Raw genomic sequence first — 15940 nt, 5'->3', positions numbered from 1 at the left:
GGCCCGGGATACCCCCTGCTGTCCTGTCCCGGGACCCTTCCTGCTGTCCTGTCCCGGGACCCTTCCCGGTGTCCCGGCCCGGGATCCCCCCGCTCCCGCCGCGCCCACGTGTCGCGTTCCCGCCGCGCCGCCCCCACGTGACCATGGGGGCGTGGTCGCTCCCTTCGTGAGTGACTGCCAGGTCAGCCAATCACACACGGGACCTCCGCTGTGCTGGCCGTTGATTGGCGGGCGGGCGGGCCAGTGAGGAGGTGGGGCGGGCGCGCGGCGCTGCAGCGCGGAGGCCGCGGCGGCAGAGAGGTAAGATGGCGGCGGCGCCTCCTGCTCACAATGGGGCCCGGTGTGCCCCTCAGCGCGGCCCCCGAGTTCTTCTCCGGGGCTCCTCCGTCCTGCACCGGCCCGAGGGCGGGTCTCCTGTCGCTCTCCGCTCCGGCAGCGCTGCCTGGCCGCCCCTCAGGGGTGCCCCTCACGCCCGCCGCCCGCGGACAAAATGGCGGCTCCTGGGCGGCAGGAGCGCGCATGCGCGGGAGCGCGGCGGCAGAGCACGTGCGCGGGCGGGAGAGCGCCGGGACGGACCGGGATATACCGGGAGAGAGGCTGGGACGGACCGGGATATACCGGGAGAGAGGCTGGGATGGACCGGGATATACCGGGAGAGAGGCTGGGATGGACCGGGACGGGCACCGGGAGAGCGCCGGGATGGACCGGGATGGGCACCGGGAGAGAGGCTGGGACGGACCGGGAGGGGCACCGGGAGACAGGCTGGGATGGGCCGGGACGGGCACCGGGAGACAGGCTGGGATGGACCGGGATGGGTAGCGGGAGAGAGGCTGGGATGGACCGGGATATACCGGGAGAGAGGCTGGGACGGACCAGGACGGGCACCGGGAGAGCGCCGGGACGGACCGGGAGGGGCACCGGGAGAGAGGCTGGGACAGACCGGGACGGGCACCGGGAGAGAGGCCGGGATGGACCGGGACGGGCACCGGGAGACAGGCTGGGATGGACCGGGACGGGCACCGGGAGACAGGCTGGGACGGACCGGGATATAGCGGGATAGAGATGGGGATAGATCAGGATGGGCACGGGAATAAACCCGGGGATGGACCGGGACGGGCACCGGGAGAGAGGCCGGGTGGAACAGGATGGGCACGGGGATAAACCCGGGGATGGACCGGGATAGAGACGGGGATAGATCAGGATGTGCCCCGGGATAAACCCCGGGATAGCCCCGGATACACACTGGGGAACCCTGGTGTAGAGGCGGCAATAGACCGGGATGAGCAGCAGAAAAGACCGGGGACAGTTCGCGGTTGAGGCACTGGGAGCACCGAGAAGACGACCCCCCACAGATTTCTACAGGGCTAAAAATTCCCTCGAGCATTATTGGGAATTACCTCCATAGGAGCAGCCTCATTTTCTGCTGAAGGGGTCAGACTTTGATTCAAATTCTTTCCCGCTGCTACTTTTCATTTTATCAGCGTTTTATTTCACTGATTTTCCTTGCTCTGCATCCCTCCTGCAGTGTCGGCATGAACAGAATCCGGATTCACGTGTTACCGACGAGCCGAGGCCGCCTGACCCCGGTGCCACGGCCGCAGGAGCCCCTGGCCTGCGCCTTTGCCCCCCGGCCCTGCTCCCAGCCCCGCCTGGAAGGGCAGGAATTCTGCATCAAGCACATCCTCGAGGATAGGAATGCTCCCTTCAAACAGTGCAGCTACGTGTCCACAAAGAACGGGAAACGTTGTCCCAACGCTGCTCCCAAACCCGAGAAGAAGGATGGGTGAGTGGCTCTTCCTCCTGTTTTTCCAGTTCCAAACTCTATGGAATTAAAACAGGCAGGGGGAGGCTTTTCTCTTTGTCTTCCCTTTTGAAAAAATGGCTGGAGCTGTGACAGGGGAGATTTATACTGGATTTTGGGAAAAGGTTCTACCCCAGTTGAGCACTTTGGCAGCTCCTCAGGGTAGTGGTCACATTCACAGCCCTGCCAGAGCCCAAGGAATGTTGGGATAATGCACCCAGGAGCATGGTGGGATTTTGGGATATCCTGTTTAAGGCCAGGAGTTGGACTTGGTGATCCTTGTGGGGCCTTTTCAGGACATTCCATGATTCTTCCAGCTGCTGTATTTGGGTAACCTCTGAGGAGCATCTCCCTTTTTCCAAAATGTTTTTAAGCTGGAGAAAGTCTCCATGGAGTTGTTTGGGGACTGTGGGCTGTGCCCTGGCCCAGCAGAAGGTGGCTGCAGTGCTCCAGGCCCTGCACTGGATGTGTGTGGGCAGTCCCTCCCTCATCCCAGCACATCCCGTGCCTGTGCCAGTGGATAATCCCCAGAGCAGCCACTCTGATCCCTCTGGAGCTTTGGCCTGGTTGTGCTGCTGCTTCCCTTAGGCCTTTAAAATGCTCAGATGGTGGGGATGGAAGGGCTGGAACAGTTATGGATGACAGAGCACAGATTCCTCACCGGACTGTTGCTTCCAGGATTTACTGGGATGTGGACAGTGGTTGTCTCCACCCTGATCCCTGTGCCATAAAATGTGGGGAAGGCAGAGTCCAGTGAGAAAGTTTGGAAGCAGAAGAGCTAAAAACTCACCCACCTCACTGGCTTTAGCTGAAATCTCTTTTTCCTCTCTGCTGCTGGTGCCAGAGATGACATTCCCTCAGTGGTGGGTGGGCTCTCAGCGTTCCCAGGCTGGACTTCCAGCCAGCTCCCTGTGAGAGATTCCAGGTGCCAGGGCTTGTTCCCTGCCCTTCTGTCCTGCTCAGGTGAATCCCTGCATCCAGAGATGTTTTCCCTGTGTCCAGCTCAGGAAAAAACATGGAGCATTTGGAGTGAGTCCAGAGAGGCACTGAGATGAGCAGAGGGATGGAGCATCTCTCATAGAAGGAAGGGCTGAGAAAATTGGGGTTGTTCTGGAGAAGAGAAGCTCAGAGGTGACCTAATTGTGACCTTAAAGTACCTGAAGGAGCTGCAGGAGAGATGGAGAGACTATTTACAGGGGGTGGAGTGCCAGGACGAGGGGAAGTGGCTTCCCACTGCCAGAGGGCAGGGTTAGGTGGGATATTTGGAATAAATTTCTCCCTGTCAGCCTGGGGAGGCCCTAGAATGGATTTCTCAGAGAAGCTGGGGCTGCCCCTGGATCCTTAAAAGTGTCCAAGGCCCGCTTGGACAGGGCTTGGAGCCACCTGGGATAGTGGGGCAGGGGTGGAACTGGATGATCTTTACATTCCTTCCCAATCCAAAGCATCCTGGGATTCTGTGAAGATGCAGGAATGTGGAAGGTTTGGGAGCTATTCCAGAGTTAGTGGCTGCTCCTTTGGGATGGTTGTGCTCATTGAAATGCCTTTAGGAGCCTCTTAAAAAGAGGATTTCCCCTCCACACCCCCATTTTGTCTGGCACGAGGAAAGCATGAAGATTTTAATCCCCAGATTATTGTGGCATCGTGCATTTAAAGCAGCACAGCTGAAAGCCTCAGGAATGCGTTGAGGCAAAAGCAAAGCAGCAGAGGATCCACGGGAGCTGCTGCTGTGAGCGAGGTGTGCCCTCAGTGTCCGGGTGCTCCTGAGGCTGCTGAGCTCTGCTGGTGGAGGCAAAGCTTGGCTGTGCTTTGGAGTTTGGTGATGGAGGAGGGATTCCAGCAGCAGGAGAGCAAGCGGGGTCAGGCTGGAGAGGGAGGGCTCAGATCAGCTTTTGGGTTCCTCCTACCCCAATTATTCGTGACGCTGAGCCCGTGGCTTGTCCCGCAGCACCTCGTTCTGCGCGGAGCACGCCCGACGCAACGCGCTGGCGCTGCAGGCTCAGGTGAAGAAATCCAACCCCGGGCCCGTGGGCGAGACCCTCCTGTGCCAGCTGAGCTCCTACGCCCGGGCAGAGCTGGGCTGCCAGAGCGCCGAGAGCAGCCGCAGCGAGGCCAGCCGCATCCTGGGTGAGCACTGAGCGCCTGCCTTGAGCTTTCAGCCTCTGTGTTTTTCAAATCCTCTCCTGCATTGGTGCATAACTCTAAACTCCATGTAAAGTGTTAGCTACTGTCTTCACTTTTTTGGTCAAACAAAGCAATTCTTGTAGGCCTGAATCTCAAGGATACCCAACATCCTCAGGCCTGGGTGAGCGCTGAACCCCATGCCTTGAGCTTTCAGCTCCTGTGTTTTTCAAATCCTCTCCTGCATTGGTGCATAACTCTTAACTCCATGTAAAGTGGTAGCTACTGTCTTCACGTTTTTAGTCAAACAAAGCAATTCCTCTAGGCCTGAAACTCAAGGATATCAAACAGCCTCAGGCCCTGAAAAGTATAAAAAAAGTGCATAGAGGGGGTACAAACTAGGGGAAATATGGTTTCATTACCTAAAAGTAATTGGAGGATTAACCCCTGATATATAAATGGACCAAACATATCTGTCTGAAAAACTCGTGACCATTATTCTGTCTTGGGTGTAGCCTCTTGGAGGCTTTTGACTGCCCAAATTGTATCTGTTGAAGGCCTTTAGTAAATACCCACTTTATTCTCTTAACCTTGTCTAGCCTCTGTTCTAGGCAGCCACTCCAAGGCATCAAACCCAAAGGCAGTGCCAGGCTGCTCTGTTCCCGTGGGGGAAAGCAGCAATATCCCTTCTTCAGTCCAGTGGGGAAAAGACCCCGTGGTCTGGGAGGAAAAGCTGGGGTTTTGTAAAGCCTGGTGTATCTCACGCTGCCAAACCCAGACCCTGCAGGTTTAGCATGGAAATAATAGCACTGGAATTCCGTGGTTGCTGGGAGGGCTGAAGCATCATTCCCAGTGTGTTCTGGCTGCTCCAAACCAGAGGTTTCCTGTTGTTTCCTTCTCCAAGTCCCTCACTCAGAGTTTTGGGGTGGAGAGTTCCCTCTTGGCATGAGGCAGAGCCTGCTCAGCTCCGTGGGGCCGAGCTCCAGGGTGTCCCTGGCCATCCTGGGATGTGGCACAGTGTCCTGTGCTGTGTCTTGCAGACGAGGACAGCTGGAGTGACTGCGAGCAGGACCCTGTCACCGTGGAGCAGACGTGGCGTGGGGACCCTGACAGTGAAGCTGACAGCATCGACAGCGACCAGGAGGATCCCCTCAAGTAGGTTGGGGCAGTAGTTAAATTTACATTTTTGGGGGCCTCAGCCTGGGAAAAAGGCTGAAGGAGGGACTGGTTCTCCACAACTCCCTGAACAGGAGGCTGCAGCCAGGTGGGGGTAAAGCTCTGCTCCCATGAAAAGGGACAGGACAAGGAGAAACAGCAGCAGTTTGTGCCAGGTGAGGTTCAGGTTGGACATCAGGAGGAATTCCTTCGTGGAAAGACTTGTCAGGCATTAGAACTGCCCAGGAAAGTGGTAGAGTTCCCATCCCTGGAGGTGTCCAAGGAATGACTAGCTGGGGCACTCAGGGCTCTGACAGGGGTTGGTTACAGGTTGTCCTAATCCTGGGGAACTTCTGGGATTCCATGGTGGCTGCTGCCTGCTACACACATGTTTCACGCTGTGGGCTCACTCTGGCTCCAGGGGATGGTGGTTGTTTTAAAAACATGACTATATAAATGTTTTTTTACGGATTTGTGCCCACATGGTTTATTGGCTGTGGATGCACTCAGGTCCCAGAGCTGGGGTTTTCTGGGAAGCACTTGCTGCTCATCCTCTTCCAGAATGGAGTGGGTCTCTCAGCAGCTTCTCTGGGTGACCCTGTCTCTTAAAAAAAAAAACCTGAAATTGAGTATTTCAGCTCAACATTTGTTGATGGTGTAACCCAGAGTGTTCCCAATAACATCAGTGTTGTTTGTGTGGGGGAACAGCTTAGAGGGACCCCCACATAATAATAATAATCTTGAGAGAACCACACAGATTCAGAGAATGAAGCCTTGAGGGTCTCCCAAATCCTTTGGGGGATCAGCCCTGAGGCACCCCCAAACCCTTTGGAAGAATTATTCCTGAGAGACTTCCCCCCAACCTTTGGGGGTTCAGCCTTGAGAGACCCTCACACCCTGCAGGAGAACAGCCCCATGGGACCCCTCCACATTGTTTGGGGTTTAGCCCTGGAGGACCTCCAAACCCTTTGTGGCAACAACCCCCACACCCTGAGGGGGATCAGCCCTGAGGGATCCCCACACCTTTGGGGGTTCAGCGTTGAGATACCCTCATGCTGTTTTGGAGAACAGCCCTGAAGGACCCCCACACCTTTGGGGGTTCAGCCTTGAGAGACCCTCACGCCGTTTTGGAGAACAGCCCGGAAGGACTCCCAGACCTTTTGAGGGTTCATCCATGAAGGACCCCCGGACTCTTCAGCAGAAGAAAACCCATGGGATCCCCAGACCCTTCAGGGATCAACCTCGAGGTCCCCCACCCCTTTGGGGGGCTCAGTCTCCAGGGACCCTCCAACCAGGCCGTGTTCCCTGGGTTTTGCAGGCACGCTGGGGTGTACACGGCCGAGGAGGTGGCTCTGATCATGAGGGAGAAGCTGATCCGCCTCCAGTCCCTCTACATCGACCAGTTCAAGCGGCTCCAGCACCTGCTGAAGGAGAAGAAGCGCCGGTTCCTGCACAGCAGGAAGGGAGAGCACGAGGCCATCGGTGAGCCCAGACCTCCTGCCTGAGGGCATGCACAGAAATCTGCTAAAAAAAGGGGGGTTTGGGCCTTTCTAGAGGCTGGTTTCAGAGCAGGGTAAAGGGGGGTTCCACACTCAGAGCAGCTGTTTCATTGAGGGGCTGGAGCATGTCTGGAGTTGGGAAGTGGCTGGAGCACAAGGGGAAAGGTCTGGAGAACTGAGGGAGCTGGGGAGGGGCTGAGCCTGGAGAAAAGGGAGCTCAGGTGGGACCATCTCACTCTCTGTAACTCACTTACAGGAGGGTGCAGTCAGGTGGGGATCAGAATTTGCTCCCATGGAACAATGAGACAAGAGGAAATGGCCTCAAACTGTGCCAGGGAGGTTTGGGGTGGGCATCAAGAGGATTTCTGTGCGGAAAAGGTGGTCAGGTATTGGAACTGCCCACGGAGGTGGTGGAGTTTCTGTCCCCAGAGGTGTTCAGGGAACAGCTGGACATTGCTCTCAGTGCCCTGATCTGGTTGGCGAGGTAGGGATCAGTCATAGGTTGGACTCTGATCGGGAGAGCTCTTCCAGCCTGAGTGATTCCATGATTCTGTGCTGGTCCTGTGCCCAGAGATCCCTATCACTGCAGTTCCAAAGCTTGTGCATTTCTTTGCTCTTCAGAGCTTGCAGCGTTGGCAGGAAATGAGCTATAATGTTAATTCTGAGACAAAAGTGCTTATTTTGTACTGGGATTTCCTGTTTTTTCCTTTTACGAACAAAACATACTCGTCTGTAAGGCCCTTGGTGTGTGGACAGGAGTTGGTTCCAGTAACACCAGTGCTGCTGTACTGGCATATTCCTCCTTAGCAGGGGTGCAGCTTTCCCTCTGCCTCTGCAGGCGTTCTCTCTGTGCAGAGTATGCTCTTGGAAGCAGGAATTCCCAGTTCAACAGAGGCAAAACCGAGTTGTGTAACTGGTCCCAAGTATTGCAGAGCAAAGGACTCTTTTTCCAGCATCATCCTTTAATAGCTCATCCTGGAAAACGCCATAATTCAGTTAAGGCTCAAGTAAAAATAACCAGGAGTTTGGTACATACCAGTTTTGCAGAACTCTTTTTAGCAAAGGAGTCAGAGAAAAGCAGATCCTGAGCGTTGCCCTGTAATTACACCAGGAATGCTGGCGGGAAGCTTCCAGAACTCGCACAGGAGTGACCTGGAATTTGACAAGTTTCTATTCTGCTGCTGAAATTACAATGGGCGGGAGTGGCTGAATTATTTTTAAAGGAGATTTTAAAAATAGTCTGTGGGCCCAAGCGTTCCTGGTGTGTGTGGAGAGGTCAGGATAAATTTTGGGATGGAACCTGCACCACCAGGCGTCACCCAAAGCTGCGCTGCTGCTGCTCCTGTGGATGGAGCCCTCAAAGCCCTCCATGGCTGATGTGCCTAAAAAACCTGGCAGGTGGGTGTTGATTCCTGACTCTTCCTTTATTCCTGCAGGGAGCAGCCTCCTGACAGGGCCAGAGGGGCTGATGGCCAAGGAGAGGGAGAATCTGAAGCGGCTCAAGTGCCTCCGGCGCTACCGGCAGCGCTACGGGGTGGAGGCTCTGCTGCACCGGCAGCTCCGGGAGCGCAGGGTCCTGGCCACCGACGGCGCGGCCCAGCAGGTCCGTGGGGACGTCCTGGATGGGTCTCTCCTCTCGTGTCTTTTCTGGGAGTGACCCCAGGCCCTGGCAGGTTGCCCTATCTAACACCCTTCCTGCAAGGCTGCCGCCCTCCTGGGTTTGGAGAAGCTCCTGGGTTTGTTGAGGTTTGTGGGAGCTTCTGGATCTGTGGTAGCTCCTGTGTCTGCAAGAGTTTCATGTCTTGGTGTCCACACCTTGAATGTTGGGGTCAGTTCTGGGCTCTTCGTAGCAACAAAGACATTGAGGGTCAAGTCCACGGAAGGGAATGGAGCGTGGAAAGGGACTGCAGCACAAGAAGAGTCTGGAAAATTCCTGAGGAGATGAGGGAACTGGGAGGGCTCATCCTGGAGAAAAGAAGGCTCAGGGTATTTGAAGGCTTGGGGATTTTTAGGAGCTCATGGGTTTGTCAAGGCTCTCAGGTTTTTGGGAGCTCTTGGGTCTGGGATTTCCTGGGTTTGAGTGAGTCCATTCCATTGCCTGAAAGAGGCTTAATAAAAAGAGGGAGAGGGAGTTGTAAATAGACAGGCAGTGACAGGACAAGAGGGAATGGTTTTAAACTTAAGAGATGAGAGATGTGGGTGGATATTGGGAACAAATTCCTCCCTGGGAGGGTGGGGAGGCCCTGGCACAGAGTGCCCAGAGAAGCTGGGGCTGCCCCATCCCTGAAAGTGCCCAAGGCCAGGTCGGACGTGGCTTAGAGCAGCGTGGGATAGTGGAAGGTGGAAGGGGAGCTTAAGGAGCTTTAAGGTGTCTCCCAACCCAAACCATTCCATGATTTCAGGCTCACACCACCCGCTCCAGCCAGCGCTGCTTGGCCTTTGTTGACGATGTCCGATGCTCCAACCCGTCCCTGCCGATGACCCGGCACTGCCTCACACGTATCCTTTCATCCCACGCTCTTCCTGAGCGTTGGCCAGCAGTTTGCCCAGGGCCTGTTTGCCCCTTTCTCCCTCCCTGGCCCTGAATCAAGGCCCTCGGTTTGCTGTAGCCGTTGGTTTCAAGCAGGAGCCCAGAGGAAAAGTCTCCCTGTCTATTGGTGCTCCCGTCCCATGGAACAGCCAATTCGTACGGGAGCAACAAAGGGCTGGGCTGCTCCCAGGGGTGCTCCTGCCGTGGCCTCCTGGGTGCAGAGCACCCAAACAGGGTGGGCATTTCACTTGGAAGCAGAGAGAACCCAGGCAGGCCTGAGCTGTGAGGGATGTGCATGGATCCCCTCCAGAGATGGGGATTCCATCACCTCCTTGAGCAGCCTTCCAGTGTCTGACCACCCTTTCCATGGAAGAAATTCCTCCTGATTAATTCAGAAGTTCCTGAACCTCTCCTGACAAAGCTTGAGGCTCTTCCCTCCTGTCCTGTCCCTTGTTCCTTGGGAACAGAGCCTGCCCCCCACCTGAGGACACACACACCAGAGCACAGCCTTGATTTTTGGGAGGATCTGGAGGGGTAGTTCGAACCTGTTTGGAACTGCTGTGGCCCAGTTCAGTCTCTGTGACCCTTCAAAAGGTTCTCATGTGTGTGTGTGAGCAGCCTTGAGCTGTTCCACTTCCCAAATCAGCCTCAGCTAGTGGAGAGCCAGCACTGAAAGTTCCACTGGGATCCCCCTGCTCAGGGATGACCCCCAATACGGGACCAAGGATCCCCCAGGTCGAGGATGACCCCCAGTCCATGACCCCAGCATTGCCCTGGGTGCATCTGCTCCGTCCTCTCCTGTGGGAGTGGGTGGATGTGTCCAGGTTTGGATCAGGCCGGAGCTGCAGGAGGGAGCAGTGGGGTGAGTCAGGACAAGTTCTGGCACTGAGTCCCAGGACTGGGTGAGGAGGAGCTTCTGGATCTGTGGTAGATTTTGGATTTGTGGGAGGTGCTGGGTTTGTGTGAGCTCTTGTGTTTATCAGAGTTCCTGGGTCTGTGGGAACTCCTGAGTTTGTGGGAATTTCTGGATTTGTGGGAGCTCCTGGGTCTGCAGGAGCTTGTGAGTTTTTTGGGAGCTTGTGGGTCTTGAGAAGTTTTCATATTTCTTGGGAGGTTCTGGATTTTTGAGAACCGCTGGGTTTGCTTTGTCCCTGGAGTTGTCAGACTCCCCCAGCCCTGTGCAAGGAGCAGGAGCTGGAAGCTGCCTTTGTTTCTCTCAAACCACCACAGATCTCAAAATAAAGCGAGGAGAAATCCCATAAAACAGCCAGAGAAGCTGCTGTTGGCAGCTGGCGCTCCCGGGAGGGAGGGAAGAGCTGGGTCTGGCGGGAGCTCTCAGCTGACTCTCAGTGACACAAACAAGCTTTTCCTCGGGCAGCCGATAACATCTGATAACATCTGCGGCTTTTTCGGAGGCTCTCGGGCTCTGTTTGCTTCCAGGAGCTGGATTGTTTGTGACAGGGCACTGAAGGGATGGGGGAAGGCTGGGAGGCTCCAGATGGAGCCTGGGATTTTTGTCCTCTTGGCAATCTGTGCTTTTGGCTACCAGTAAAGTCAGTGCTGGAGCTGGGAGTTGCTCCAGGAGATGAAAATCTGATTTCCCCACCCCCTGTTCCCTCACCACATCTTCCCTTGGGTGTCCCAGGTCCTTCTCTCTTGGGCTGGGCTCTGACATTGCTGCCAGCCCAGATTGTGGCTCCCCATGGCCTGCCAGGAAATGGATTCCTGAGAAATTCTTGGAGTAAGGAGGAGAGGAGGGAAGGGTGAATCTCAAACCTAGCCAGCTTAAGAAACTGGCTTAAACTTGTTGTCTTTTCCCAGTTTTATGTGGGTTTGGGATTTTTTCCCCCCCTCTCACACTGGTGTGTGTGAGGAAATTGCAGTTGAGGTGATCCTGGTTGGAAGGGGATGGAAGAGGAAAAAGGTGGGAGGAAGAGGAGGGAGGGGTTGGAAGAAATGGATGGGGATCAGAAGAGGAGAAAGAGGGATGGAAGAGAAGGAAAGGGTTGGAAGAAAAGGCTTGAAGAAGTGAATGGGCATTGAAAAAGAGAAAGGGGTGGGAAGGAGAGAAGGAGATTGAAAGAGGAGGAAGAGTCAGGATGGAGTTGAAAGAGGAGGAAGGGGTTGGAAGAGGAGGATGGGATCAGAATAGGGCTTGGAAGAAGAGGGTGGATGTGGGAAGAGGAGGAAAGGGTTGGAAGGTGATGGGTTCAGAGCAGGCTGGGTTTTGATCTGTAGCTCCTTTGGATCGCTCTGCAAGTGTGATGCAATTGAAGCAGAGTTTCTGTTTGGGATTAAAGGCAGGAAATCCCATTTACACCTCTGGCAGGAACAGGTTTTCCACTGGGAAGGAAAATGCAGTGGGAAGATAGAAATACCATAACCAAACTGGCTGTGGAGAAGGCATTGTGTGTGCTGGGATCTCCCTGCCTGTGGGGTTGGAGCTGATCATTTTCCATGGCTGTCTGCAAACAAAAGTTAATCCTGTGCCTTTGTGACATCCAGCTGACTATCTGTGAGTGGTTTCCAGGGATCCAGCCACATCTCCCAGCCCCCACGGGGGGGCTGTGGCTGTTGTCCCAGTTTTCCATCACGGAAATTGTGTCACCCACATCCCTGGGCAGTTGGGGTGCAGCTCCAGCCTCTGCATTCCTGATCTGGGAGAAATGGGGGTGGGTTTAACACCGTTTGTGGGGGAATTGGGAGCCTTTCTCAGCGTTTCTCCCTCTGGATGTGTCCCTGGCAGTACCTCTGCTGCTTTCCTTGACCTCCTCTTCCCAGATATCTGCCAGGATACAAACCAGACACTGTTCAAACCGTGCCAGGGCTCGGAGGAAGTTCCCTGCAACAAGCCCGTGCCCGTGAGCCTGTCTGAGGAGCCGTGCTGCCCCCTGCACCTCCGGCTGCCCCCCCAGATGTACGTCCCAGAGCAGGTCCTGGCTGTGCCCCAGGAGCTGGGGGCTGCTCCCACGGATCTGTACCTGAGCGCGGCCGAGCTCCAGCCCACGGAGAGTTTGCCCCTGGAATTCAGCGATGTAAGTGGGAAAGCTGCAGCTGAGCCCACCTGAGAGCCCACCTGGAATGCTGCATCCAGGTCGAATCCTCAGCACAGGAAGAGGACAAGGGCTGGAACAACTCTGGAGCCAGGCTGGGCATGTCCAGCCTGGAGAGGAGAAGGATCCAGGAGAGAGCTGGAGAGGGACTTGGGACAAGGGATGGAGTGCCAGGACAAGGGGGAATGGCTTCCAGTGCCAGAGGCAGGGTTAGATGGGATATTGGGAAGGAATTCCTGTGAGGGTAAGGGTGCCCAGAGAAGCTGGGGCTGCCCCTGGGTCCCTGGAAGTGTCCAAGGCCCGCTTGGACAGGGCTTGGAGCAACCTGGGAAAGTGCAAGGTGTCCCTGCCCATGGGGATGTCAGGGGTGGAACTGGATGATCTTTACATTCCTTCCCAATCCAAAGCATCCTGGGATTCTGTGAAGATGCAGGAATGTGGAAGGTTTGGGAGCTATTCCAGAGTTAGTGGCTGCTCCTTTGGAATGGCTGTGCTCTTTAAGAGGAGAGGCCTCTTAAAAAGAGGATTTCCCCTCCACACCCCCATTTTGTCTGGCACGAGGAAAGCATGAAGATTTTAATCCCCAGATTATTGTGGCATCGTGCATTTAAAGCAGCACAGCTGAAAGCCTCAGGAATGCGTTGAGGCAAAAGCAAAGCAGCAGAGGATCCACGGGAGCTGCTGCTGTGAGCAAGGTGTGCCCTCAGTGTCCGGGTGCTCCTGAGGCTGCTGAGCTCTGCTGGTGGAGGCAAAGCTTGGCTGTGCTTTGGAGTTTGGTGATGGAGGAGGGATTCCAGCAGCAGGAGAGCAAGCGGGGTCAGGCTGGAGAGGGAGGGCTCAGATCAGATCCCAGATCTGTGCAAACAGGAGGGATTTTTTGGGTTAGAAAGGAAAAACAGGGCTGTTTTCCCTGATCCTGTCCTTTGAGAGGGTTCCGAGCTCCCTCTGGAGCTCTGCAGATTCATGGAAGCTGCCGGGGGCATCTGTGTTGTGTCTCACGTCGTGCCAGGCTGGGGAGGTGCCACTCGTGAGTCACAGGAATCTCACCCTCGTGTCAAACCCCCTTCAGAGCCAAAACAAATTCCAGCTTCTCCCAAATCCCAGCCTCTCCCCTTGTCAGGGAGGGCAGATGGGGAGTGCTCAGAGCTTGTCCATCCCCATCTGTGCTGTCAGGGCAAACAGAGGAGGTGTGACATCCTAGGAGAGGGTGGGGATGTTCCAGGTGTCCTCTGGAGTGTGTGACATCCTGGAGAGCAGGGATTGCCCTGGGGGTCCCCAGGAATGTGTGTGACATCCTGGAGAGCAGGGATTGCTCTGGGGGTCCCCAGGAGTGTGTGTGACATCCTGGAGAGCAGGGATTGCTCTGGGGGTCCCCAGGAGTGTGTGTGACATCCTGGAGAGCAGGGATTGCTCTGGGGGTCCTCTGGAATGTGTGTGACATTCTGGAGAGCAGGGATTGCTCTGGGGGTCCTCTGGAATGTGTGTGACATTCTGGAGAGCAGGGATTGCTCTGGGGGTCCTCTGGAGTGTGTGTGACATCCTGGAGAGCAGGGATTGCTCTGGGGGTCCCCAGGAATGTGTGTGACATCCTGGAGAGCAGGGATTGCTCTGGGGGTCCTCTGGAGTGTGTGTGACATCCTGGAGAGCAGGGATTGCCCTGGGGGTCCCCAGAAGGGTGTGATTGGAGCCTGTCAAAGCCATTCCAGGTGCTGGAGGGACACTTTGGGAGCAGCACATCACGCTGGGCTGCAGGTGGTGTGTCCCACACCTTGTCCTCAGCAATGCCAGCTGTGATCATGGCATTCCAAGAGGAGGAGGGGGTTCCTGGGCTGTGTTGCTGGCTGAGGGCCCCCCTGGCATGGTGCCCACTCCTCCTCCTACTCCCAGCCTTTCTCCTCCCTTTCCTGCTGCTTCAGAGCATCGGAGTCTCCTCAGCCCCATCCTGATGAGCCGCTCCGCTGTTTCCCCTGCCAGGACCTGGACGTGGTGGGTGATGGGATGCAGTGCCCCCCATCCCCTCTGCTCTTTGACCCTTCCGTGACCCTCGATCCGTCCCTGCGGGACATGGCCGAGGCTCCCATCGACATCCTGGCGCTGGAGGAGCCGGACAGGGGCAGCTCCTCCCCCCCTCCGGCCGAGGGGCCCGCGCAGGTACGGCCGGGTGGGACTGATCCCCCCCACCCCGGGATGGGTTTTTCCCAGCAGGAACCCCCCCCCTCTTCCTCCCACCAGGCCTGGGGGCTCCTCTCCCACACAAGGGCTCCAGATGCCGGGTGTGCCCGTGGTCTGGATGGCATTAGGACTGCCAGGGGCTGGCCCCCGAGGTGGCTCTGTGGGTGGCTCAGTGCCACCCTTGTCCTGGGGATGGATGTCCTGGGAATGTCTGGGATGCTGGGCGTGTCTGGCCAAGGGGGTTGCCTGCTGTTGGAACCTCTTAGTCTCAGCTGGGCGTTTTTAGGGGAGTTGTTTCCCAGCCCAGGGGTTTTCCTTTCTTCCTTTGGAGTCTTAATTTTCACTGGGATAGCTGAAATTTGTTCCTGTCATCCTGTCTGGAACCTGGGCCTTTTTTGGGGTGTCCTGACAGGGCCAGGTGATGTCACCCACTCTCCTGTCATGGCTCCTGGGGTGAAGGCCAAGTTTTGGGGTGGGAGTGGGGTGCCACAGCCCAGGCTCTGACTGAAGACCCCCAGTTTGCTGTAGCTGTTGGTTTCAAGCAGGAGCCCAGAGGAAAAGTCTCCCGGTCTGTTGGTGCTCCCATCCTGTGGAATGACCAATTCGTGTGGGAGCGACACTGTCCTGGGCTGTGACACTGTCCCTGGGCTGTGACACTGTCCCTGGGCTGTGACACTGTCCTGGGCTGTGACACTGTCCCGGGCTCTGACATTGTCCCAAGCTGTGACACTGTCCCGGGCTGTGACACTGTCCTGGGCTGTGACACTGTCCTGGGCTGTGACACTGTCCAGGCTGTGACACTGTCCCGGGCTGTGACACTGTCCTGGGCTGTGACACTGTCCCGGGTTGTGACACTGTCCTGGGCTGTGACACTGTCCGGGCTGTGACACTGACACTATCCCGGGCTGTGACACTGTCCCGGGCTGTGACACTGTCTGGGCTGTGACACTGTCCGGACTGTGACACTGTCCCGGGCTGTGACACTGTCCCGGGCTGTGACACTGTCCCTGGGCTGTGACACTCCCAGGTTGTGACACTGTCCCGGGCTGTGACACTGTCCCGGGCTGTGACACTGTCCCTGGGCTGTGACACTCCCAGGCTGTGACACTGTCCCGGGCTGTGTCCCAGCACGACCAGCACAACCCCTGGTCCCTGTCCTGTCCCCACAGAGTCACCTCCCGTTCCCGCCGGGGCCGCGGGAGGAGCAGCAGCCACCGGACTCGGCCTCGCCCGGCCCGGCGCGGGCAGCCGCTGCCAACGGGAGCCTGGAGCCGGGCGCCGTGAGCTGAGCCCGGCAGCACCGGGGTCCCCACGCCCGTGGGACCCTCGCCGTGGGACCTGGGGGGGCTGAGCCTGGCAACACCGGGGTCCCCACGCCCGTGGGACCCTCGCCGTGGGACCTGGGGGGGCTGAGCCCGGCAGCACCGGGGTCCCCACGCCCGTGGGACCCTCGCCGTGGGACCTGGGGGGGCTGGAGCCTGGCAGCACCGGGGTCCCCACGCCCGTGGGACCCTCGCATGGGACCTGGGGGGGCTGGAGCCTGGCAGCACCGGGGTCCCCACGCCCGTGGGACCCTCGCCGTGGGACCTGGGGGGGCTGGAGTGCAGCTCCG

At 57.0% G+C, this 15940-nt stretch overlaps 1 protein-coding gene and 2 non-coding genes across 4 annotated transcripts; all 3 read left to right on the top strand.

Moving 5' to 3' along the window:
- Positions 1 to 192: 192 nt before the first annotated feature.
- Positions 193 to 15636, top strand: KANSL2 (KAT8 regulatory NSL complex subunit 2). 2 transcript variants are annotated; one of them, XM_030259417.4, is made up of 10 exons: positions 193 to 300; positions 1526 to 1783; positions 3747 to 3925; positions 4960 to 5074; positions 6393 to 6556; positions 8010 to 8176; positions 8976 to 9072; positions 11885 to 12138; positions 14131 to 14307; positions 15498 to 15636. In XM_030259417.4, the coding sequence occupies exons 2-10, from the start codon at positions 1533 to 1535 to the stop codon at positions 15615 to 15617; spliced, it is 1524 nt and encodes a 507-aa protein (XP_030115277.4). In that variant the 5' UTR covers positions 193 to 300; positions 1526 to 1532; the 3' UTR covers positions 15618 to 15636. The 2 variants fall into 2 exon arrangements, with proteins under 2 accessions (XP_030115277.4, XP_030115275.4); XM_030259415.4 differs by lacking the exon at positions 193 to 300 and adding an exon at positions 919 to 1431.
- LOC115491519 (small nucleolar RNA SNORA2/SNORA34 family) lies at positions 9149 to 9276 on the top strand. Its single transcript, XR_003957305.4, has one exon. It is a non-coding gene; the product is annotated as a small nucleolar RNA SNORA2/SNORA34 family (small nucleolar RNA).
- On the top strand, positions 14823 to 14950 carry LOC115491520 (small nucleolar RNA SNORA2/SNORA34 family). Its single transcript, XR_003957306.1, has one exon. It is a non-coding gene; the product is annotated as a small nucleolar RNA SNORA2/SNORA34 family (small nucleolar RNA).
- Positions 15637 to 15940: the final 304 nt, after the last annotated feature.

This window comes from Taeniopygia guttata, chromosome 29 (assembly GCF_048771995.1).
Source record: "Taeniopygia guttata chromosome 29, bTaeGut7.mat, whole genome shotgun sequence".
Lineage (NCBI taxonomy): Eukaryota > Metazoa > Chordata > Aves > Passeriformes > Estrildidae > Taeniopygia > Taeniopygia guttata.
This window is presented reverse-complemented; position numbering and strand designations above follow the sequence as displayed.

What these genes read in the sequence shown, in the direction of transcription:
- KANSL2 (XM_030259417.4), top strand. Translation starts at nt 1,533, where the DNA reads ATGAACAGAATCCGGATTCACGTGTTACCGACGAGCCGAGGCCGCCTG. An exon ending in CGAGGCCAGCCGCATCCTGG is followed by an intron (nt 3,926 to 4,959) that starts GTGAGCACTGAG and finishes TGTGTCTTGCAG; the next exon opens with ACGAGGACAGCTGGAGTGAC. An exon ending in CGGCCGAGGGGCCCGCGCAG is followed by an intron (nt 14,308 to 15,497) that starts GTACGGCCGGGT and finishes CTGTCCCCACAG; the next exon opens with AGTCACCTCCCGTTCCCGCC.